The 24,810-nt window shown below is 39.0% G+C and overlaps 1 protein-coding gene across 3 annotated transcripts in view; it reads left to right on the top strand.

Moving 5' to 3' along the window:
- LOC124619504 (1,5-anhydro-D-fructose reductase-like) overlaps nt 1-22,329 on the top strand; it is a 114,929-nt gene extending 92,600 nt beyond the window's left edge. For all 3 annotated transcript variants that reach the window (XM_047145949.1, XM_047145950.1, XM_047145951.1), the window contains exons 6-8: nt 11,361-11,520; nt 16,163-16,260; nt 22,089-22,329. In XM_047145949.1, the coding sequence (XP_047001905.1) occupies nt 11,361-11,520; nt 16,163-16,260; nt 22,089-22,131 (301 nt within the window). In that variant the 3' untranslated portion in view covers nt 22,132-22,329. The remainder of the gene's footprint in view (nt 1-11,360; nt 11,521-16,162; nt 16,261-22,088) is intronic.
- The last annotated feature ends 2,481 nt before the right edge of the window (nt 22,330-24,810 follow it).

Below are 24,810 nucleotides of genomic sequence, written 5' to 3'. Positions count from 1 at the left end.
TTCTGGGGGCACTACATATCCCTCCCCTTAGCTCGAACACTCGTTATTTTGCACACAACATGTATTTTAATAATTTTTTTTCTTAAGACTTATCTTGTTACTTTGTACTACATAAAAACATTAGGTACAAAAACTCTCTTCCATCTCCGGTATTTCATTAAGTTAGTTGTTGGTAATATCTTTCATGGGCATAGTAGTATGATAAACTAATAGTACAACAAGTATTAGCTATTGCCAATAGATTTATCTACTCTAGCTTCCAGGATTGAGCCAAAATAAATCCCTCCCCTTAGCCAGTTTCAAAGTTCAGGCGTTATTCTGAGTAGAGTCTTTTTAAAAAAAAGCAGCTGTTGCAATGATAACCACCGGTTTTCCGGGTCTGAAAGGTATTAGTTGTACTGGGGGTTTTCTCTTTTTTCTATCCCCTCTCACATGACTCGTCTTTTCTATTTAAAAAATTTTAGAATTCAAATTTACCTGGAGAAACTTTCCACTACAATCTCAGGTCACTATACCACCCTTTCCCTTTGGGTTCCAATCTACATAAGGGTTGATACTATGAAAACATCTTCCTCCTCATCCTTGGGTATGCATGCCCCTTCCATTTATACTAAACTATGGTACAGGTCAATCTCCATTTTGGTGGCCCTGCCCGCACAGTATAGGTCAGCCTCCGCTGGGTGTGCCTAAGTGCCTCTCTTTCTCTCATTTCATCTATATCGGATGTGCCCTCCCTATCTTCTCTAACAATGATTCATAGTCTTTCTTCTTTCGTACTCCTCTGCACACTATTTTATTTAAAATTTCCTGGTAAAATTTCTATCTACCTCTGCTTTCCTCCTCCTGAGTCCTTCAGCCTACCTGCTTAAATTCTTCGCTTGTTCATTGCTTACAGCTCACTTATATAGCCTTAATAACTAAATATGTTTCATCCATGGTTGTAACTTTATTTCTTTTCTTCGGGCTATTCGATCTGCACAATCCTATTATTCATCAGAAACTTATTTGACTCGATACCTCTGGCTTAATATCTATTTCTTTTTCTCTCCATTCATATTACTTTGTACTACTATAGCTATGAACACAGGTGGATGTACACTTCGTCCCCCCTTGTTCCTTTAGCTTAAGCTTACTATACCATTTCTCTTGAGATGTGCAACCGACATTACTTAGCACATGCGCTCGAGCCCAGTACACTTTTTTGAATTGAGATGGAACTGGATTTTCCAGTACCCAGCCATCAGATCAACAGTGCTAAAATACTGGGAATCCTTAAATTTAGTTAATAATTCATCTATATTAACCAGACGAGCTCTTTCGGTTTCAATATGACAGTTGAGAGTGCATGGTTTCAATATGACGGTTGAGAGTGCATGCATCTAGCACCAGTCTCACTCCACCTATAGCTTTTTTCACTACTACTGAGGGATTATTATAGACACTCATACTCCTTTCTATTATATCTTGATCAATCATTTTATTAATCTCCTCCATAATCGCTTCTTTAAGACTTATAGGTATAGGGTATGGTTTGCAAAAAAACGGAGTCTCGTCCTTAATCTTAAATTTGCAAACATAATCGCTAACGGTACCCAGATTCTCTGAAAATACTGAATGGTATTTAAACAAAATTCTCACTAAATCCGTTTGCTGTTCAATATTTAACACTTCAGATTCACTTACCTTTTTGTGAAAGTCATCTTGTGGATATGCAGTATTAGTTAACTCTATCTCTGGAGACAACTGAGCTGACGCGGTTAATTGTAATCTTTGGTGTTCAGATGTTTGTTTATACACATCGCTGTCCATCACAAACTTAATGCAATGTTTATTCTCGGGTCCCCCCACATAAATACAGTTCTTGTCGAAATTTAGTATAACATTAAAATCGGTTAACCAGTCTAAACCAAACAATATGTTTCTATTTATGTCTTCCACTACCAGCAAAGGTTGTCGAAACATTCCAGTTATACCAACTACGTATACCCCAGTTACTGGTAAAACAGGTAAATTACTTTTAGTTTTTAATGTATTAAAGTATTCCTTAGAAATAAGTGATACTTCACTACCAGAATCGATGAATATGTCTACTTTGTGGTTTTCTATCTCTCCTGTTATAATAGGTTGTGGTGGCGTAGTTATTTTGTTCGTTTTCTCCAGCAGTAGCCACTCCTTGGTAGGTACTTTATGCATAAAGAAAACCTGTACCCCATTATTTAGGCCTCTCAGTGTATTTCGATGACCTGGGCCCCGGCCCTGGATCCAGATCGCTCCACGTTTTCCTCATTGGTAGCAACCACGGGACGATTTCCAAACATTGGAACTGCGTTACCCCCTGTTCCACAGCTGTTATTGGGCACGAATTCCTGCATAGTTACCAGACTGAGGTTGGATGTTAATGGTCCTCGTGAGCAACCCCCTCTATTTGCATTCCTGCTAGGTCGGTGGACTCGGGCAAGATTGGATTCATAATGCTTTGACTGATTATTGTGATTCATATTATTCCTCCTAAAATTCGGATTTTCTTGCGCATGCTAGTTCTTGTTCCTGTCTTTATCGATTGCATTGAGTCCATCTACAAAGGATAACAGTTCCTCCACCGTTTTCCACCCACTGCATAGAATATCTTTTCTAGCATAAGGAGGTAGACATCTTATTAAAATTCTAACTAATCCCTCTTCTTCCATTGGTCGATCTAAATATTTTGCCCTTGTCAAATGCCAGTCAAAATACTTGCGCATTGTACCCTAGGCATTACTATAGTATTTAGGATCCCACAAATCTGAGATCAACTTCTCTTGTGCACTTGAAGACCAATATTTTTCCTTAAACTTTCTCTGAAAATCTTCCCAGGATGTGAAGTTTTCAATATTTACTGTGCCCCATTCTGAAGCTTCACCCTCCAAATAACATACCGCAAACTCTAATTTCTTAGCATCCTCCCAACTTTTAGGTATGGCTTGGTTAAACCGTTTTAAGAAATGGGTGGGGTGTACCTCCCTGTCTGGTTTGAATTTAGTAAACTGTCTTGACAAGCCTGAATTTGATCCCCATTGCAAATCAGTTATCATGTCCTTATTTAATATAATATTTTGGGAAACTGTGCCTTTCTCTAGTTTCTCCTGCATAAGCTTGAATTCTTTCCTCAAAGTTTCTAAGTCTTTCTTGGTGTTATCCAAATCAGAAATTACTATACGCGAAGAGATATCAACACTTAATTTCTCTTCAACCTTTCATCCTATTAATTCTTCTGCTTGTTCTTCTAAGCCATTCAAATTTATAACCTCTGCAGTCATTAACTTTTCTTTGAAGTTCTGTTCTACAGTTTCCACCCGTGATTTTACCCCTGAAATTTGCGCCTGTACTGGGGGGAGCAACTTATCTTGTTTCTGGACATTGGTTTTTAGCGTAGTTAATTCTCGTCTGACCACATCAAATGTAACATTACATACATTTTTCAAAGAGTCGGATTTTTCGTTAAATTGTGTTTCCAAATTACTACGTTTATAGTCTATGTCATATTCTAATTTTTGAACTAACCCTTTTAGGTAAGCTTCATTTCTTTGTTCTAAATCCTTAAATAAAATATTTGTCTGTTGACTCAGGGAATCGGACAATTCTTTTTTCAATTCTTTTTTTCAACTCTTGCATCAGATTACTTAGGATATTAACTTGAGCCTCTAGTTTTGTATTTTGCAAATCTTGAGTTTAATTCTGCCTTCAGTTCGTTCTGTTTTGTGTTCTGTGATTCAAACTGCACTTTGATAAACCTCATTAATTCGCCTAAATCTGGCCCCTGTTTTTCAATTCCCATAGTCCCCACAGACTCTACGGATTGATGTTCTTTTTCATTGTGTTTTGTTTTGCCTTTAATCTAGTTATCATTAAAAGTACACTCGCTTATTTCCACACCCCCCACACTTCACAAACAATCAAAGGTCAGTGGTAGCTCACCCTGCATCGATGGAAGGCAGCGTTGGCACCGGTGTATTGCGGCGTCAGTGTCGATGGACGGCGGCGTCAGTGTAGGTGGACGACGGCGTCGACTTTTGTGGATGGCTTCGTCGGCGTTGGTGTGATGCGGCGTCGGCGTTGGTGTGCACCGCGTCAGCGTTTGTAGACGGCGGCGTCGGCAATTTGAGACTAACTGCAGCGTAGTGCAATTTTCTTGATTCCCTTAATCATTTCACCATTTATCAACACGATATTTCTGGATAAGTATTGTGGAATCTCTCTTCAGCCTCGCTGTTATCGGTTGCTATGGTAACTCCCAACTGCTTTTTTTTTTTCTTTCTTTCTTGCTTTCAAAAAAAAAAAAAAAAAAAAAAAAAAAAAGTTTCTTCTTTAATGTTTCCCCTGTTTTCTCAGGTCCTTTCTTTACGGTTGCCACATTCTTGCAGTGGCCCGGTGTAATGTCAAGCTCTCTCTATACAACTTAAGCATTTTCATGGACTTACTTGTTGAAGAATGCTGGTTCTGCTATCTTGCAGCGCCGATGTCTTCTGCTAGCACCGGACGCTTCTCCGAAGGTTTCACTGCTAGGAAGGGGAAATTTTCACTCTCTTGCGCTCTCTTTTCTTATTTAAAAAATACACTGCTCTTGGAATATCATTCAGTGCACCAGAACATTTTTATTTCCACTTTGTACAAAAAAAACAACTAAACTTTAAGAAAGCCCCCACATTACCGGGCACCCAGAATCAGTTAATTACACATTTTTGAACACAGTTAATACATAAGCTTTTATCGTGGCTGACTATCCACGTCCAGTCCACGTACTCTCAACAGCAGTTCAATGTCTATTTCGAGTCTCTCCATTTGTTTTTTAACAATACAATGCTACATTACTCTTTGCAGCTGGCCACAGAGTTTCCAGGCCGTATTTGCTAGTTCTCGGCAGGTCGCGCTGAACACTTGCCAGTGCTGACGAATTATCTCCCTTCCAGTTTCGCCTGCACAAACAATATATGGGTGCAGTATCCCATGCTCATCCTTATTCCCTGCTTTAAAATAACATGTGTTCAAAACGGCTGGAACACAAGTGTCCCCAGACTTTCGTAAAATTCTGGGGGCACTACAAGTTTTCATATTTGCTTCTTGTCATTCAACTTTGCATAAAGCTGTATCACAGTTAATTCTAATGCATGTTATAGTGTATTCTTTCTTCCCATATACCTGTTTCCTCAGCTATTTCATATTATTTTAATTATTGATCACCCATTACCATACTGTACTCTGTTTCAGCTACAGAGCTGCAATTATGGAATGGTTTTCATGTAGATGCCCTTTGAGATGACCATATTGCAGATTTGTTTGTAGGTGCTTCAAAGGAGAATTATTTGCGGGTGAATATGTAGTTGGTCATGATTACCAGGTAGGGAGAAATAGGGAATCAGTACAGAATTTCATTAAAACATTTGGAGATGTGATGTTCAGTGGCAGCAAGTGCACTGGCATGTCGGATCTTACTTTGGAGCAGGGGTGCACACCATAGCTTGCCATTGATATTATGGTGGCCCACCCCACACTGTTCATTCATTTACTTATTTTTTTCTGTCTTTTATTCCCTACCAGAAGGTAGATAAAATTTCTATAAAAATACATTGTTATTTATGTAAAAATACATTGTTCTAATTATATTTGTTGAATAAAATGAATATTTGTATAACAAATATGAACTAATTATGTAAGTGTCCATGATCTCTCCCCCCTCCATGGCCCCTTTGTAGGCATAGTGAGTAGCTTGCAGCCCAAGGTACTAGCAAGTTTGCACACCTCTGCTGACATTAACAATGACAAGCAGGTCACCTGCTGGTAAAGTGACAAGAACTGTAGAGAGTCAGCATAGTTAGTGTCTTTTGTATAGGAGGATAGATTATGGGTAATAGGGTTAAGGTGTTGATCCACAAAGGCAGAGATTTTGTCTGTGGGGGTGCAGTATCAAGCCACAATGAGGCATCCTTGTTGGTTGTGTTAATGTATTTTAGGAAGCCTATAGCAGGTAGGAGTGCAGGTACATCTGTCTCGGTCTCCTCGCCAATTCATTCTAAATTTTCCAAGAATTAGTTACACTGGCAGTACAGGATAGCTATAAGCAAAGCAAGAATTTCAGTGCTTATTCTTCCCTGCTCAGTAACTGACAATTAACATGTGTTTTCCAGTGATTGGCTATAAGGAGGCAGATCCCACATCTATTCATTCAGCCTTACACCATCCTCTGATTCTATTTCTCCTCTGTTCTTGAATGTCTACATTGTTCCCAGTTTTAATTTCTGTAGTTCTCATCAAGTGAGGCAGCACAGTGTTAGCACACTGGACTCAAATCACACAATCCGGGCATGTGCTCGCCTCTGATGATCTCATTATTGACGAGATATTAAATCATAATCTTTCTTCCTTCCTTGTCTAGTTTCTCTCTCTCTCTCTCTCTCTCTCTCTCTCTCTCTCTCTGTGTGTGTGTGTGTGTGTGTGTGTGTGTGTGTGTGTGTGTTTGCCTGACTCTATATCTTTATGCACATGGGAACATAAGTGTTGATTGCACAGGAGTGGTTTGTTCAACTTGCTGTGCCATCTTTCCTTTCTTATCCCCTCCACCCTTTTTTTGGACTGACTCTGGTACTCAGCCACTTGGTTTGGACTGTGGTAATGACTAACACTTTTTTCATCTTTCCATTCATGGTGTAAGGGCTCATCATCAATCACTGTCCTGTACAATATTTAGGTATCTTAGCATTCTGTTGCCTCATTCACTCTTGTCATTCCAAATCCTTTGACTCCAAACCACCTGCAATGTTTTAATGAAATTCTGTACTGATTCCCTATTTCTCCCAACTCTGGGCTTCACTATTTCAGATTATGATGATGATGGCATCTTCTGTCCATACAGTGATAGACCTGTACTCTCATGAACCTTCAAAATGTTCAAATATGTGTGAATTCCTAAGGAACCTAACTGCTGAGGTCATCGGTCCCTAGACACTACGTAATCTAACTTAAACTAACTTATCCTAAGAGCAACACAAACACACCTATGCCCCTGGCAAGAGAGGCCATGCAATGTGTGACATGGCGCTTCAGACTGCGCATCCACTCCACATGGCCATGAACCTTCAAATTTTATGCTGCCACAACATAAGGTATCAGTGTGTCCTAATCATTAGGATGGCTGTTGACATAATGGGTCAACATCTTCCCTACTCTCTGGTGAACTCTTTCATTCTCCCATTTGCTTGCGAGTGTAATGTGCTTGTTCTTAATTTTTAAGTTCATAAAAACAACAAAATTACTGCGTGGATGTCAACATGAAGATGGTACCTTGGCCCGTAATCAGCATATGTGAAGCTCCAAACTTCAATAACCAATTGTCTCCTTGGATTAAGCCACTCACCGATTTGGAACAGCTATCACTTCTAGGTAACATCAAAAGTGATCTATTATCACTAGTGTAAATAGATTTCCTACTGGCATTTCAGCTAGGACATCCAACCATTTGAGCATCTCTGGCTTCGGGTAGTCTCTGCAGCAGAATTCACTGATGACTCAATTCAGCTTATTGAGCACATAGTACACAGGTCTTTACATACTGTTCTACATCCTGCTCACATGTTTGCCATCAATATTGTTTGGCTATGCACCATTCCATTGTTCTTCAACCCCAGTGGCCTCCTAACACATGATTGTGTGTTTCAAAACTCCATCCTGCAGTGTAGCTGGTCCCACAACATGAGGTTACATAAGACTTCATTGAGAACAATGAATTATGGTTGTGTTCCAAATGGCTTACAGTTCTTGTCAGCTGCTTGCACCTTCTGCCACCCTGCAGCGGTGGATCCTACTTGTTGTAATGGATTAACCTTCAGACTCAGGCCATCCATGTTCCTATGAGATTTGCCTGGTTAATAAGTTACCACAGAATAAAATTCACTCAGTTTTAGTGCCCATTGTGTTAACCCACATGATGGATCTTTTAAACTTATAGCCACTTCAAGGCTGCATGATCTGTTATCAATTTAAATTGCCTTCCATATAAATAACACTGAAAGTATGTTATGCCACACATAAGGATCATCATCTCCTCCATTGTAGAATTACCCCTTCCTGTGCTGATCAAGTGACATGTGATATAGGCTACTGAATGCTCTGTTCCATCTATTTCTTGACACAACACACAGCCAAGCACAACTGCTTGCATCACATGACAACACAAATTCCTGTTCAAAATTCAGGAAAACCAATACCTGTTCATTTTTAACAATTCTTTCAATCAATGGGACACATCTTCACACTCTGATGGCCAGTGAAACTTCTTCACTCCTTTCTTCAATAGGTGAATGAGTGACCGTGTTATCTTTGCAAATTTTCATACAAATTTTCGATGCTAATTTGCTAGACCTAAAAAAGATTGCAACTCTTCCTCTGTATATGATGTTGAAAAATGCTATGTGGCTTTTAGTAACCGGGGATCCATCGTGACTTCCTCTCAACTAATCACTATCATTAAATAATGTACAAAGTGACACTTATCTGTACTGAGTGTTAGGTGCATTGATTGCAACTGCTTAACACCTCACTTAGTCTTAACAAATGCTCTTTCATGTACTTTGCAAAGATAAATGTGTCATTTTAATACATCATACATTGCTTGATTTAAACCCTTTTAAAAAACTGTCTCAAATGTACTGAAATGTATCTAATGTATTTTTCAACACTAATGGCATATGCGAATACTGATAGTGTCCTGAAGTGATTGCAAATGCTGTATACAGCCAATCTTCTGGTGCTATTTCTAACTCATGACAGCCACTTGCACGATCTGTGTTAGAAAAATATCTGCATTACTGCAAATTATGCAACAGCTGCTCCTTTGAACAACACCTCAGTTCAGTGGCTGCAAATAAGTTATCTATTAATGTTAACACTTCCTCTTCTAGCATACAGTAAAAGGAGATTCTTGGGTAGTGATACTAACATGTAGAGTGGGTACTGACAGACTAGACAAGGACCTATCCTCTCTTAATGTATCGAACTCCTTGTGCAACTCCGTATCGTCTACCTGCATTTGTACCATCTGATATAACATGGTCTGATCTACCTCTACAATGGTAACTTTCTCTATCCTGGTTTGTCCATTGTAAAACCTGTGTTAGCAATAAAAGGAAAAGTAAAATAATAAAGAAACCAACACCAACATCTCAGCCACATTTCCTACCACAGACAGGACCTAATTATTATGCCTGAGTGCTAACCATGGGCATTCCTTGGTGTAAAGTCCAGGCCTTATACACTTGAAACCAATCACAGAGAATTACTGGTTGCACAGAGTATTGTGCCCCAACAGGTTTCACTGCACACGGCTGAGTGCATGCCAATCCTCTGTTTCCTTGTTAGCCATCTAAACTCATTTAATTCACTGACTGAGTCCCCTTTCAAAACTTCAGCTTTCCATCCAGCCCCTCCAGCCTGGGTGATTATACATTTCTTGTCCAACCCTACCACATGGAGAAAAAAAAATTCCATATCCATTGAAGTGCCGCTGCAGATTGTTGCTCTGCAATGTTGCTTGATGGTACCGTCTCTTCTGGCACCACAATGTAATCGTATCAGTCCAGCCAAGACACTTCCGGAATCAAAATGTAGTGACAACACACCAAAATGTAATACACGGCAGACCAGCAGTCAACACTGACACCAGTCATAGTCAAGAATGCCTCTTTTGCTTCAGAATGGTGCGCAGGACAACTGGGTTTTTTTTCTTTTTTTAGTCAGGAAAGCCCACTTGGTATAAATATTCTACCATTCAGCATGACTTCAATACAAGAGGTCTTCAATACAAGGTCTTTGTCCAGGCAGTGAGTGTAGTCATTGAGGTAGTGGCATGCTACCAAAGCCCAACACATTGGCAGCGTGCGTGTGCCTATGGCAACATTTGGTACACAGGGGCAGATGTATGCTGCCATAGAGAAACAGCAGTAGCCTTTGAAGTGGCCTTGCTGATGTAAGGATGGTATCAATCTGACAATGTACAAGCTTATGTTGGACTGCAGGCAGCACTGAAGAACTGACCAGTTGGAAGACACTTTGCACTTAGCCCAGAATCCTCTGAGTCACTTGGAGCATTAGAAAATCACATACTGGAAGTGGTCTCTACTTGGTAGCACCAGAACGAGATGAGGAACCATAAGGACTAACAGGCAGCTCATAGACTATTGGGTTTGAAACTGCTTGGTCCCACATTGGACTATTAGTTGGCATGGAGACAGTAATGGCATCAACAGGAGTTGGAAGTCCAGGAACAAGTCGTGTTGCTAATAGCTAAGTAGAGAGCATAGTAGATGTGCCCAGCTACATGTATGTTGTGACAGAAGCCTGCCCCCTGTCATCCTCTATTCTCATATCATATTATGTACTGCTTTTTCATATTTTTAACCATATTCTTCAGTGTGTTTGCATACTAATACATGAAGCACCAATTATCATGCAACAATAAGTGGTTAAACTGTATCCAGCAGTAAAAATGATCTTTGTCTGCTAATAATGCTTTATTAAATATTGTTCATGAATCGGCACAGGTGACCAGTAGCACTAACAAGGTGCAGACCTGATGAGATGTGCGTTTCAATTAACAGGGACGATACTGCACCTGCCAAGATTATGTCAGTTTATTCATTTTCCTCATTTTTACAGTACACCTCAACTTTCAGTGTGAATAAATCCGTCACTTATTGAGGCATATAGGCTTTTTTCTAAATGAATGGTGAAACCTAAATTTTTTGGAGAAAGAAGAATTGCAACAATGAATAATACTTTTGTGGTTCATAATTAATTGTTGTCAGTTAAAATCTTTGTTGTCCATATCTTAATCCACATCTTACAGAACACATAAATCATTATTTGACTTAATCAAAAAATTAAAGGAATCTAGTAATTATGGTTAGCTGTGGGGAATAATAATCAATAAAGAGATTTGGGAACAAAGAGTAACATAGCACTGCCACTAATATTGCAAAGTGATGTTACACACTTGTAGTTAAATTTTATTATTACTTTTTTCTAATTGATGACATTGTATGGAACACAGGGTTCCGAAAAATTGTCGACGTGTTTTCATAAAAACTGAGAAAAGACTTTACTAGCTGTGATTTAGTCAGGGAGAGGTGGATAGAGGAAAAGAACTAAGTAACTGAAACATCAGTATTCTCTGCCTTTTGAGTTATCTGTATGTGTCCAGTGAACATTCAGCTCCCACCTCCATACACCTTGATAACACTTTGCTGCCATATTAGCTTTACTGTAAGAAATAAAATATTTTAGAGGTAAATGAAATTAATGGCTGGATGTCTTTCCTACGCCTCCATTTTCAGATTAGTAAGTGTCAGTCCGATGAGTGACCCGGTAGTGTCACGTATTGCAGAGAAGTACAAGAAGACGGCTGCACAAGTATTGCTGCGGCACATCATGCAGCGAGGAATTGTGGTCATCCCAAAAAGTGTCAACCCTGACCGCATCAAACAGAACTTTGATGTAAGTTATACCATGTTTGTCAGCGGAAGCAGACAGGCTGTGTGTGTGTGTGTGTGTGTGTGTGTGTGTGTGTGTGTGTGTGTGAGAGAGAGAGAGAGAGAGAGAGAGAGAGAGAGAGAGAGAGAGAGAGAGGGGGGGGGGGGAGGGGGGGCTGTGTGTGTTTAGGTTGCCCAGACAAAAGTGCTCACATTAACTTCTTCAGCATCCTAAGGTTTCTATTTAATCTGTATATAATTTCGAACAGCTATAGTACAGTAGTACTGAGAGTACTGTTACCAGCTTTCAACTGGAAAGTGCTAGTGCCTGCAGGCAAAAACTATAATTGTCTATAGAGCTGTGACAACAGTGAGGCATTGGCATAGACACATACAGAACTGGCAGCAATAGACATGTGAAGCAGTCATGTCAAGCCCACTGCAACTGTCAGGGGTTTTCATTCACTGACTGTACTGTAAGCTGCACTAACTCTGTGTTGATGCAGAATTCTTTCAAATGGTGGTGGTGGTGGTGGTGGTGATTGTTGTTGTTGTTGATGATGATGATGATGATGATGATGATGATTTGATGGTGGTCTTTTGTCTGAAGATTAATGCAGCTCTTCATGCTAGTCTAACTATGCCTCTTCATCTCTGCATAACTACTGCAACCTATATTTATTTGAACCTGCTTATTGTATTCAAGCCTTTGTCTTCTATACTATTTTTACCCACCACACTTCCTTCCATTGACAATTTGATAATTCCTTGATACATCAGGATGTGTCCTATCAGCTGATCCCTTGTTTTAGTCAAGTTGTTCCATAATGTCTTTTTTCCCCTATTTGATTCTGTACTTATTTGTTATTTGAACAGCCCATCTAATCTTCAACATTCTTGTAGCAATATATTCGATACCTCATCCACAAACACACCCTCTCGAAACCTGGCGAGCAAGCTACACCGCGATGCAGAGCGCCTCTCTTGCAGAGTCTGCCACTTGAGTTTGCTAAACATCTCCGTAACGCTATCACGGTTACCAAATAACCCTGTGACGAAACGCACTGCTCTTCTTTGGGTCTTCTCTATCTCCTCTGTCAACCCGACCTGGACCCCACACTGATGAGCAATACTCAAGTAAAGGTCTAACGAGTGTTTTGTAAACCACCTCCCATCACCATCATCATCAGTTAGTGTGGTGGTGAGTTGGGTAGTGGTCCCATTCTTCCAATGTTATGGAGAGACACTGTTGATTTCTCCTGGTGTCATGGTATGGAGAGCCATCAGCTATTTAAAAATTACCATCCATCTTAAGATCAGTTTTATCACCATACAATGATCCTACTTGAGATCTTCCTCAATCATGAAAAATGGCTTACTCAGGTCATGCTAGTAGGGCTGCAGTTTGACATGGAATTAAAACCATAATACATCAAAATTTTTCTCTTGTAGAGTGTTGCCAAAGGAGAACGTCACTGTAACTACAAGGATAAATTTTCAATACTGAGAATAGAATGGTTCCAATGGCTCTAAGTACTATGGGACTTAACATCTGAGGTTGTCAGTCCCCTAGACTTAGAACTACTTAAACCTAACTAACCTAAGTACATCACACACATCCATGCCCGAGGCAGGATTCGAACCTGCGACCGTAGCAGCAGTGCGATTCTGGACTGAAGTGCCTAGAACCACTCAGCCACAGCGGCCAGTGAGAATAGAATCCCAGAGTTGTGAGCGAGGATAGGATCCTAGACCTCTGAGTTTGTAGTCTGTCACATAGGCATCAAGGTGCTGTAAATTTGTCATAATTTCATTTCAAAGATGTGAATACATCCGGTATCAAATGTCAATTTCTACTACATGACAGTATGTCTTATTGTAATACAATTGTGCTAAATCCAAAAAAGAGTTAGTTGTGTTACTATTATATGTAATATTTACTTTTTTTATTGAGTGATGTGGTGCAGTGGTTATCACACTGGACTCACATTTGGGAGGACAACAGTTCAAACCCATGTCCAGCTATCCTGATTTTTTCCATTACGTTCCTAAATCACTTTGAAAGGGCGTTTTAAACACTAGTCTCCTCCTCCTCATTTACTATGTAGGTAAGTGAGATGTCCAGATTCTGCAAAGGTTAACACAACTGCCTAGTAAGCAGGAGATCGTCCGTTTAAATCCCAGTCTGGTAAACATTTTCACTCATCACCACTGTTTCCATGTAAAGTCCCAATGCAGCTGACAACAGTATTTCCTTCCTTCCTTTTCCTTTCCTTTCCTCCCCTCACCTTCAGTTTACATAATATGTATGGCAGCTGTGAATTCCACATGGTGTCTGTTTTTATGGATGTGTCTGAGACAACAGACACCACACATTCATACAATTGATTCACCTCAATAGGAATGAAGCCACACATTCTCTGCTGATACACACTTATATTCTTGCAGGAAACTGAAAATTGTGAGCATGGCGGACATGGGCAGGGACTGTGGATAGGTGGCAGTAGTTGGGAATGTTGGTTGGCCGGATGCATGCCAAAATAGTTGTGCAGTTGTAATAAACACTTTGTCTGGGAGCTGCAGTGCTTAACACAACTGCCTAGTAAGCAAGAGATCCCAGATTCAAAGTGAGTCTGGCACTCATTTTCACTCGTCACTGCTGATTCCTCACAAAATTCTGATGCAGCTGACATCAATAGTTTCTTTCCTTTCCTTTCCTTTCCTTTCCTTTCCTTTCCTTTCCTTTCTCCCTCCTCCACCTTCAGTTTACATAATATGTATCACAGCTGTTTATTCTGTGTGGTGTCTGTTCTTTCACACATGTCCAAGGGAACAGATACTACCCATTCATATAAAGTGATATCTGTTTATCCTGTTTCAACAACAGTATGAAAATTGCAGTATTTAAAGTATATAGCTCATAAAGAGTAAAAATCTTTTGAAATTCCAACCACATATTCCTGTAAACAACTTAAAAAACTATGTACTTCACAGACATAACACTGTCATTATGCCCATCATCATCTTCTATTCTCACATTGGATTCTGCTAACTGAAGCATAATTTAATCTTTCCAAGCCTAACTACATTGTGCATGTTTGTGGTTCAACAGGGAGTTACTTCTACAAAGGGGGTAAATATTCTGTAGATGGGGGTAGGACTCAAATTGATGTTGAGATATGGCTAAAGAGAATTTCATTCATGTGAAGTGACATCAGAGCTCACAGCGAACAGCAAATGATACTATTCATTAGTGTAGCCAGCAGGTACCTGGCAGAGTCTGTCTGATTTGACACAGAGGTCCTGATGAGCTCTGTCACCGAACTCTTCACTGCGGGTAGGCCATTGAACCTGGCTGTTTGTAGCATCCCCACACTATGTTGTTTTGCTGTCTGCTGCTGGCAGTGGCACACATAGCTGATTGACAAAATGGTGCATCAGTGTCTCATTACAGGAGTCTTATCACACGTTTTCATAGTGCCAGGGCAGTTAGAAGGTCAGGTGTGTCATCAGCCATGTACCTTCAGAGAGAATGTGTATCACTGTGTCCCATAATTTCTCTGCTTCATGATGTTATGGCCATACCATGATATTATGTTGGTTGGTAACTGTTTTCAGTACCCGCCAAGCACAGAGTTTTCTATGTCTGTTCTTTTCCTGGTACTCACATAAATAATGGTGCACCATACACGAGAAAATTCATCAGCCAGATAACACATTAAATGACATTGTTTGTTTGTTAATGTATTTCATTTATATTAATTTTTAATGTAAATTTTTGTCCAGTGCCACAGTTTTCTTGAATGGGGTTGTATTTCATTGGTGTTCATGTAAATTTACTGCTTTGTTTATAATCACATGACACAACATAAACACCAGAGCATCTGCCCACGAAAGGCAAAGGTCCTGAGTTTGGGTCTCTGTCTGGCACACAGTTTTAACCTGCCAGAAAGTTTCATATCAGTGCACACTCAGGTGCAGAGTGAAAATTTCATTCTGAGAATCTTAATATGCCAATAGTTTTCATACTGTATCCAATAACAAGGACTAATACTTAAAAAATACTTTTGTATTAAAGAAAAATGTTGGGAACTAGAATTTCCTTAGATTTTGTGATGATGTGTGTGCTCTATAAAAGAATGCAAATTCCAGATCTGATCAGTAATGTGATATATCATTTCATAGTGCCTGTTTAATGCTGCACCACTTTTACACAATGAGTGGTTTTTTCACTCCATATGTGTAACATATGGACAGCATAAATAGGAAGAACATGTAAACTAATAAATAAATTTTTGGCTTTACTTTTTCCACATATCTTTCTCCTGTTGCAGGCACTCATTGCCTAATACTCCCTTTGAAATTCTTGACCACCTCTGGTTTTTGCAGCTTATCCAGATTCTATCTTAGTGATTTTCCATCCCTTTCCACATTATTGTGTAGCTCTAAACAAATGTCACATCCCCCATGTTTTGCAGTTGTGTCTTTACTGCAATTCTTACTAGTGTATCTGTATTTTGGCATAGCTTCCCCTTTTCCGCCTCCAAACTCCTGCACACATCTATATACAGTTTCCAAGATCTTTTTTTTTTAATTAAGAAATCATCTGAATGAAAACACGTCACTTAGTTATAACACAATAAAATTACCGCTCAGGAATTTTTCAGGTTTTTGATTTTGAACTGACAGAAGAAGATATGGATGAACTAGATGCACTTGACAAAGGACCAAAGTGCCGAATATTTAATGAAGTTATTGCACCAGAGTAAGTATTCTCCCCTCAGTCATTGCTTTATTGGTTACTTAGTATATTATTATGTATGAGTCTGTGATAGCCTGGTAAGTAGGTTTCCTATCTTTATATACTAGTATGTGGCTAATTCAAAACATGAGCAACATTCAGTCATAGAAATAAAATACATAAAATCTCCAATAGAAAAAAACTTTTATTGGTGGTTCTGACTTCTTACAAACCTATTTTACTGTTGTTACTGTTACTATTATAATTGCTGTTAAGCATTTTTTTGTACTGTAGCACTAAATTTTTGCAAGTAAAAATAATACTTGTGAAGTGAGAACAGTGAAGTGGATGGTTGAGAGGTTCCCAACCCAGAAATGATGGCCCTTTTCCATTGTTTGGGCGTCTGTGTGGATGAACTTTGTCATGGAGTACTACTATCCCAGACATCAGTTTCCACACCATTAATGTTGGATGACACATATCAGTTTGCTGTACATTTCTTGGTATGTGTTAGGTGTAATTGTTGACACAAATTCCATGAAATCAAGCAAATGAATGCCATTCTCATTCCAAAAAGTGGTAGCCATAATTTTTCAACTCAAATAAGTAGGATGCTCAATCACTTTTTCTTTCCAAAGTTAAATGTTACCATTTCATTGACTGTTCTTTCGATGCTTGTTGGTGTAGGATATCTCCAAATCTTATCGCCAGTGCAATGTGACAAAATGAATCTTGTCAGTAGTGGTCTAATAGTGATCATCCAATGGACATTCTTCAAATCAGACAATGGAAAATCCAGGATGAAATGTAGCAATATTATTAAAAGGAAAGTTCCTACTCACCATATAGCTGAGATGCTAAGTCGCAGATAGGCACAAAAAAAATGACTCTCACCGTTAACGCTTTCAGCCGTTGGCCTTTGTCAACAATAGACAACACACACACACACACACACACACACACACACACACACACACACACACACGCACACACGCGCACGCGCCCGCACGCATGCCCGTCTCAGGCAACTGAAACCACATTGCCACATTATTGCGCCTATCTGTGACTTAACATCTCCGCTATATGGTGAGTAGCAACTTTTCTTTCGTAATATTGGGACATTCTTCAAACTTTTTTTATAATGGACCAATTCCACAGCCTGTCATTTGGAGGAGAGAGAGAGAGAGAGAGAGAGAGAGAGAGAGAGAGAGAGAGAGAGAGAGAGAAAGAGAAAGAGAGAGTTTTGCTTCAGTTTGTCAGGATAGCGTAGTTGTTTCCACTCAGGCATTTCATGTTTACTCAGCAAGTGAGGGTCAGGATTCCATGTTACCTGAAGCAAGACTGACAGATTATAGTGAAAACTCTATATTATCACCAAGATGGAGCAAATAGAGGTGCGTGCCCTAGTCTGGTGGATGCAGCCTGGTGTTGATCCAATGTGTCTTTGTATTTTGTCACTCGAAGCAGTCACGCCAGAAAGCAACATACCCTGCCGTGGGGCTGCCCTCTGACACATACTGCAGTAGTGATAAGCTGGTGCTGTTGCTGCATCCTTGCAGGCTGGAACGACTGCTATTACTAAAGCTAGTGTTGACTATGTGAAGTCTTCACTAGCTTTGGTGGGCAGCCTGGCAGTGTTAACCTTGGACCCAGATGATCATGGCCAGCAGTTACCTGATGGAGGACTTGATATACAGCATTCGCTGCACTCTGTCACCAAACGTTTCACTGCTGGTAGACCATTGAGCCTACCTATTTGAAGTGTGTCCACACCAAGTTCATTTGCTATCCACTGACAGTGGTAGCAGTTAACAGGTTGGGTGTGTCATCAGCCATATGCCTTGAGGCATCACTGTCTCCTGTATTTCATCTGCATCACACTATTCCATCTGTACCATGACATTGCGTTGGTTGTTAATCATTTTCAGTACCCATCTTGCACACAGTTTGCTGCATTTGAGCTTTTCCTCATAATTGTGTAAATAATGGTGCATCCAACAAGGGAAAATTCATTGGTCAAATCATGAATCAGAACTTGTCAGTCAGAACACTGTTTTTTGTTTACTTCTCCACTTATTGCACTATTCCATCAGTCTAGATACTGGGCGTGTCACTCTGCTCTTCATCCTGCAGAGCTTCATGGGCACTTTTAAAGTCTTAACAACATTGTCTAACTCTTCTTTCACTCATTACTGTAAGCCCAAAAATTAGGCACAACTCAGGATTAATTTAAGCATCTGGAGATCCTTTTGCAACAGTAAGTTGAAATACAGCACAAACTTCACATCTGATGGGAACAACAATTGAAGCCATTCTTTCTTCCTTTCACCCACATCCAAATAACTGTTGCTGTGGTATTCAGTTCAAAGACTCGTTTGATGCAGTTCTTCATGCTGCTCTGCCCTTCACAAGCCTCTTCATCTCTGCTGCAGCCCACACACTCTTCCGTTCGTTACCAAACTGATTGTTCCATGGTGCTTCATGATGTTTCCTGCCAACCAACCCCCTTTTAGTCAAGTTACATCATAACCTTCTTTTTCCCCAATTCAGTTCCATACCTTCTCATTAGTTTTTCAGTCTACCCACCTAATTTTCAACATTCTTCTGTAGCACATTCAAAATTTTCTGTTCTCTTCTTGTTTCAGTTGTTTATTGTCCATGTTACATTTCTGTACAACACCACACTTTAGACAAATACCTACAAAGAAGATTTCCTTTCATCAAAATTTATTTTCGATGTTAACAAATTTCTCTTATTCATAAATTCTTTTCTTGCTACAGCCAGCCTGTTAGTGTCTCAATTTCTAATTTGATTCTCTTCAGCATCACCTGATTTATTTCAGCTTCATTCCATTAGCCTTGTTTTACTGTTACTGATGTTCAGCGTGTAATGTATTTTCCAGAAACTATCCATTCTTTTCAATTGTGTTTTCAGATCTTTTGGTGTCACTGACAGAATTATAATGCTGCCTGTAAATTTTGGAAGTTTTTATTTCTTCTCCTTGAAATAAAATGGTGGATCATGCCTGAAACTCAGTCATAGGTGCCTTAATCAAATGGAACCACATGGTTCAGAGACCTTTTCAAATCTCAAAGATCTATGTTGTATATGTGCAGACTGTAGTGACAAATTGGCCTCCTGTTCACCAGGCAGATGTGCTAACCACTATGCCACTCTGGCACAGTGGCTATGCACAGCTGTAGAGAGTACCTTTGCATGCCTCCTTCCTCGACCCAAATTCCCATTAATGCCTCAGCCCGCTTCGTATTGAGCCCGCTTGGTATGGAGACACTAAACTGTGCCTGATTTTTCAGGCAGCATCCCCCATTACGTTCAATGCTGAGGTGCTATTCCAGGCATCTGGCTAGCAAGCAGGAGGCTCAGATTCAAATCCTGGCCTCGGTATAAACTTTCAATAGTCACTTCAGTCTGCATATATACATCGTAGATGTTTGAGACTTGAAAAGGTCTCTATAGCCATGTGGTTTCATTTGCTTCCAAGATAAGCAAGACTCAGTATTGCCTCACATGTTCCTACATACACTGTTCAGTCTCATTAATGTGATCACCTGCCAGAAGCCTGGATAACCATCTTTTGCAGTGCAGACCACTGTGAGGTCTGTGTGAAGAGAGTCAATGAGGTTCTGGAAGGTACCAACAGGAACATGGAGCCACACTGAATCCAGTACCGTGGCCAGCTGCACTAAGTTTCTCAGTTGAGAATCCATGGCACGAACAGTCTGAGGTGGTCCCACAGATTATAAGTTGGGTTTAAATCCATGGAATCTGGTGGACAGAGGAGAATGGTAAACTCATCCTGGTGCGCTTCGAACGATGCAAAACACTGCAAGCTGATTGACATGTTGCATTGTCCTACTGGTAGATGCCATCATGCCGAGGAAAAACAAACTGCATGTAGATGTGAACATGGTCCCCAAGGATATAAGCATAGTTGTGTTGATCCATTGTACCTGCAACCTGGACCTTTCCAAAAACTATTGCAGGATGTTTGCTTGCAAATGTTTCATGCCATACATGCCAATGGCCATCTGTCCAGTGTAGCATAAAATATGATTCATCTGAAAAGGCCACTTGCCACCAATCAGTGGACATCCAGTTACAGTATTGGTGTGCGAATTCAGCCTTTGTCGCCGATGAACAGCAGTCAGCCTGGGTGCGTGAACCAGGCACCTGCTGCAGGGCAGCCATACATAGCAACATTCGCTGAACAGTTGTTGAGGATACATGGTTGGCAGCCCCTTGGTTCATCTGGGTGGTCAGTTACTAAACAGTTGCGCATCTATTTGCCTGTACACATCTATGTAGCCATCTTTCACCCCTGTCATCAGTGGCTCATGGTGTACCAAAATTGCTTCAGCGTGGGCTTTGGATAGTGCCATTTTGCCATGCCCAGTGTACTTTAACCAATGTGACATGCAGACAGTTTACAGACTTAGCCATCTTGGAAATGCTTCTAGCTTTGGCCCAAAAGTCAACGATCATGCTCTTTTGGACATCAGATAAATCACTCCGTTTCTGCATTGCACCAAAGACTGCACTGTTTTCTGCATCCCCTCCACTACTCAGAGCCATGTAAAACTTTATGTTGCAATGTGAGAGGAATGAATTCATACATAATTCAGTCTTATGTACCTCCACTGCTAGTGCTGCCATCTGTCGTGTGAGAATGGTTATTGTAGGTGGTGATACATTAATGTGACTGGACCATATATCTGTGGAACACAAACTGAAGTTTCTAAAGCTTAATTTCTACTAATTTTTCCATTATTCTACTTTAAATGCAACTGGGCTTAACAGTTGATAGTGGGTACTCGACTTCATTTCTAGGCAGTCTTCGATAGTGCAGTGGCTGTAAATGAATTTGTGTCTGTTCCACCAAAATTTGTTGCAACATACTGAGATCTTGACAGTATAGATAATGATTTGGTACAGCCAAGAGAAATTTCAAGAAATGCATATTGACGTCAGGTTTCTCTTTCGGAATTACACATGTATTGCATAATATGGTTACAAAACTGTATAAAAACTGGCTCACAAAAACTGTAGGAAAACTGAGCCCCTGATGGCTGATTCGCCACTGCTTATATATCGTTTTAAGAATCACTGATTACGTCATCCTCTACTACAAACAGAAAATTTATGGATTACAATCAAAAACTTGCTGGTGTATACAGACTGAATTATGTACGAATTCATTCCTCTCACATAGTAACATAAAGTTTTACATGGCCTTTAGCTTTTAGGATTGAAAGTCGTAAAATAAGTTTTTAGGCAATGCTTTATAATAACACTGCTTATATCATGAAGATTATTTGATGGAAAATGTTACTAACATGAACATGTGCTCATTACATAAATACTAACAAAAAGCTGGCTTCACTTCTTGTGAAAGGTATTCTTGAGTTACAGAATGAGAATTGTTTATGTTTTATGTTCAAGTATCGATTAGTAGCTGTCCAACCAGAGCAGAGATGTAATCAAATTAATGACAGTATATAAATTGAGCTTTAAAATGATCAGATTAATGAAATAATAATGTTACAAAATTTGCATCAGCCTGTAAATGTGGCATCCTGATACCTGAGGTCAACACTTGATGCCATTCTTATCCTAATGATCATATATTGGTATGTTTTATACTGATTCAAAATAATGACTTCTGTGGCTTCATAAATAATCAGTAAATGGTACTGCTGTGGTGTGATATTGTTCAGATTTCATACATTTAAATATTAGCAAATGGCCTTGAATTTTCTGGTATCCTCATAGTTTCATTTCATAGGTGTAAGTAATATTGTTTTTGTTTTCACCCTATTTTTTCCTATTCCAGACGAGCCAAACATCCAGAGTATCCATACCATCAGAGATACTGATATTTCAGTACTCACAGCACTAGGTAAAATGTCAGAAGCTCTCTCAGGGAAGTCTCGAGATATGCTGGACAGCGGTTTTGGGGCCCCACTTTTGTGATTGGTGTCTTTCCTGCAAAAATTTGTATAAATACTTATTTTAATAACACATTTTATATTCTTGTAGAAAAAATTACAAACATATATTCTTGGTATTTTTAATTTCTTTTTGATTTTGTGTGAGATAACCCAGTATTTCCTGCTGTATCCTTTCTTAATTCAAATACCTACATTATGTTTTCATGTTTGACAGTGTGACATAATTTGTTATTCAGATAACAATGTTTTAGATCTTTGAACAACAAACAATGGCTGTTTCTTGCTACTACAGTCAGCCAGGAGTGTATTCTCTCTTATTAAAATGTGTGTGTTTGCAGGGACGGGAGGGGGGGAGTTATGGTGTGCACACTTGCAAGTACTCACCCTTCGGGAGGCAATATGTTAATACTGCCAATAGATGCAAAGAAAAGTTAATGTTACAGCCCAAACCTAACTTTCAGAATAACAATTCCTTTTTCAGTGAGGAGAGAGAGTTGTATTGGAAAAGGTTAAAAAGGAATGGCTGGTCATTCACACCGCAGTATGAGAGAGTAGAAGTAGAAGTTTATTGTCTTGTAACATACCATTTCAAGCCATTGACTTAAAGTACAGGAGACTCGTCAAAACACAAAAACTGGTTTACAATTTTCCTTATAATACCAGTAATATAATATACAGTACTGAATAATTACTTAATTAAGGAATTAATAATTTTTATTCAAAAGGAACAGACTTTTAAGATTAACAGTCCTAAGTACTTGCTCTCTCCTGCTCGAATTTTCAGGTTGTCATTTATGAATTCTTCTACTGAATAGTAACATTTCTGCACTAGTTTCTCATATAAGGATCTTTTCAGTGTTTCTAAATTTATGCTGAGCAGTTCTCTTCCTTTCACTTTATTATAAATTTTCATACCCATATAATGTGGAATTTGAGCATAAAGTTTCAAATGGTGGGTGGGCATCATAAAATTATTTTGATTTTTGGTGTTGTAATCATGTTGAAAATGACTTGCTACAAATAAATCAGGGTTACTGTGTACAAAGATAATCAACTCATTTATGTATAGTGAGGGAACACTTAATATACTTAGATTTTGTTAGGAGTAGGCGACATGATTTTCTTCACCCTACACTGAACACATTTCTAATAATGGTTTTCTGAAGTTTTAGTATTCAACACATATGGTTTGAGTTACCCCAAAATATAATTCCATACCTTATTGCTGACTCAAAGTAGCTGTGATAGAATACTTTTCTTATGCCCATACTGATAGCATTGTACAGTATTCTCACTGCAAATGCTAGGCTATTTAATTTATTTGCAAGGTACTGTATATGTGATCCCCATGATAGATTTTTATCTAGTTGCATTCCTAGGAATTTCACACAGCTAGCTTCCTGCAAATCCTGGTTTCTGTGGTTGACCTGAATATCATTTAATTTTGCTTGTTTTGTTTTAAACTGTATTAACTGAGTCTTTTCGATATTTAATTTTAATCCGTTTAAATCAAACCACGTATCTAATTTTTCTTAAATATTTAATACAGTTTGTGGAATTTGATCAGTACTGTTGGTTTCAATGACTAAAGATGTGTCATCTGCAAATGAAACTGAGTGACACTCAATATTAAGTGGTAGATCATTTATGTAAAACAAAAACAGAATGGGACCTAAGACAGAACCTTGGGGTACACCATTTGAAATGGTTTTCCATTTTGAAGTATAAATTTCTCTCTCTGATGTTATAGCCACTCTTTGTCTTTGGTTGGTTGGATAGGACTTAAACCAGTGTAATACTGTGCCCCTAATTCCATACTTTTCCAGTTTACAGAGTAGCAAGGAGTGATTCACCCTATTAAAGGCCTTTGATAGGCCACAAAAAATTCCTGTGGCATGCAGTTAGTTGTCTAGAGATGAGCTAATTTTGTCAACAAAATTATTTATAGCAGATACTGTGGTTTTGCATTTTTGAAATCCATACTGATTTTTCGAGATTATTTTAATTTTTTGTATGAAATTTTGAATTTGTATGGTGGCTACCTTTTCAAAATTTTTTTTATAGTGATGGAAGAAGAGAGACTGGGTTTCCCATATGTTCTTTTGTGCCTTTATTTTTTATTTATTTATTTATTTATTTTTTTATATATAGTGGCTTCAGTGTTTGGAAAATAACCTTCTTCAAGGGACTGGTTAATTATTGTAATTAGTGGCTGTCCAATTATTTTAGAGACTGTTTTTAACACTTTTGTTGCTATAACATCCCATCCTAATTATGTTTTACTTTTTGTTATAGTACCACATTTTCTATATCTTTTACAGTAGTTTTGGGAAATGTACTGAAAAATTCACCGTCAAATTGCTCACTGTTGAAGAAACTTATCTTGTCTGGGTACGCTGCTACATTGACATTAGATTTGTTTAAATCTTTAAATAATTCAGAAATTTAAGCAGGATTTACAATAGTTTTGTCCTCTATCTTGATTTCACAAATATCATGGCCTCTACCTGTGGCACCTGTTTCAGCTTTGATCACTGGCCATAATGCTTTTGATTTGTTTTCACTCTCCAATATAAATCTATTATTTGCCAGTTCTTTGGCTGC

Source organism: Schistocerca americana, chromosome 6 (assembly GCF_021461395.2).
Source record: "Schistocerca americana isolate TAMUIC-IGC-003095 chromosome 6, iqSchAmer2.1, whole genome shotgun sequence".
Lineage (NCBI taxonomy): Eukaryota > Metazoa > Arthropoda > Insecta > Orthoptera > Acrididae > Schistocerca > Schistocerca americana.
Note: the sequence above shows the minus strand (reverse complement) of the source record. Positions and strands in the feature narration are given on the sequence as shown.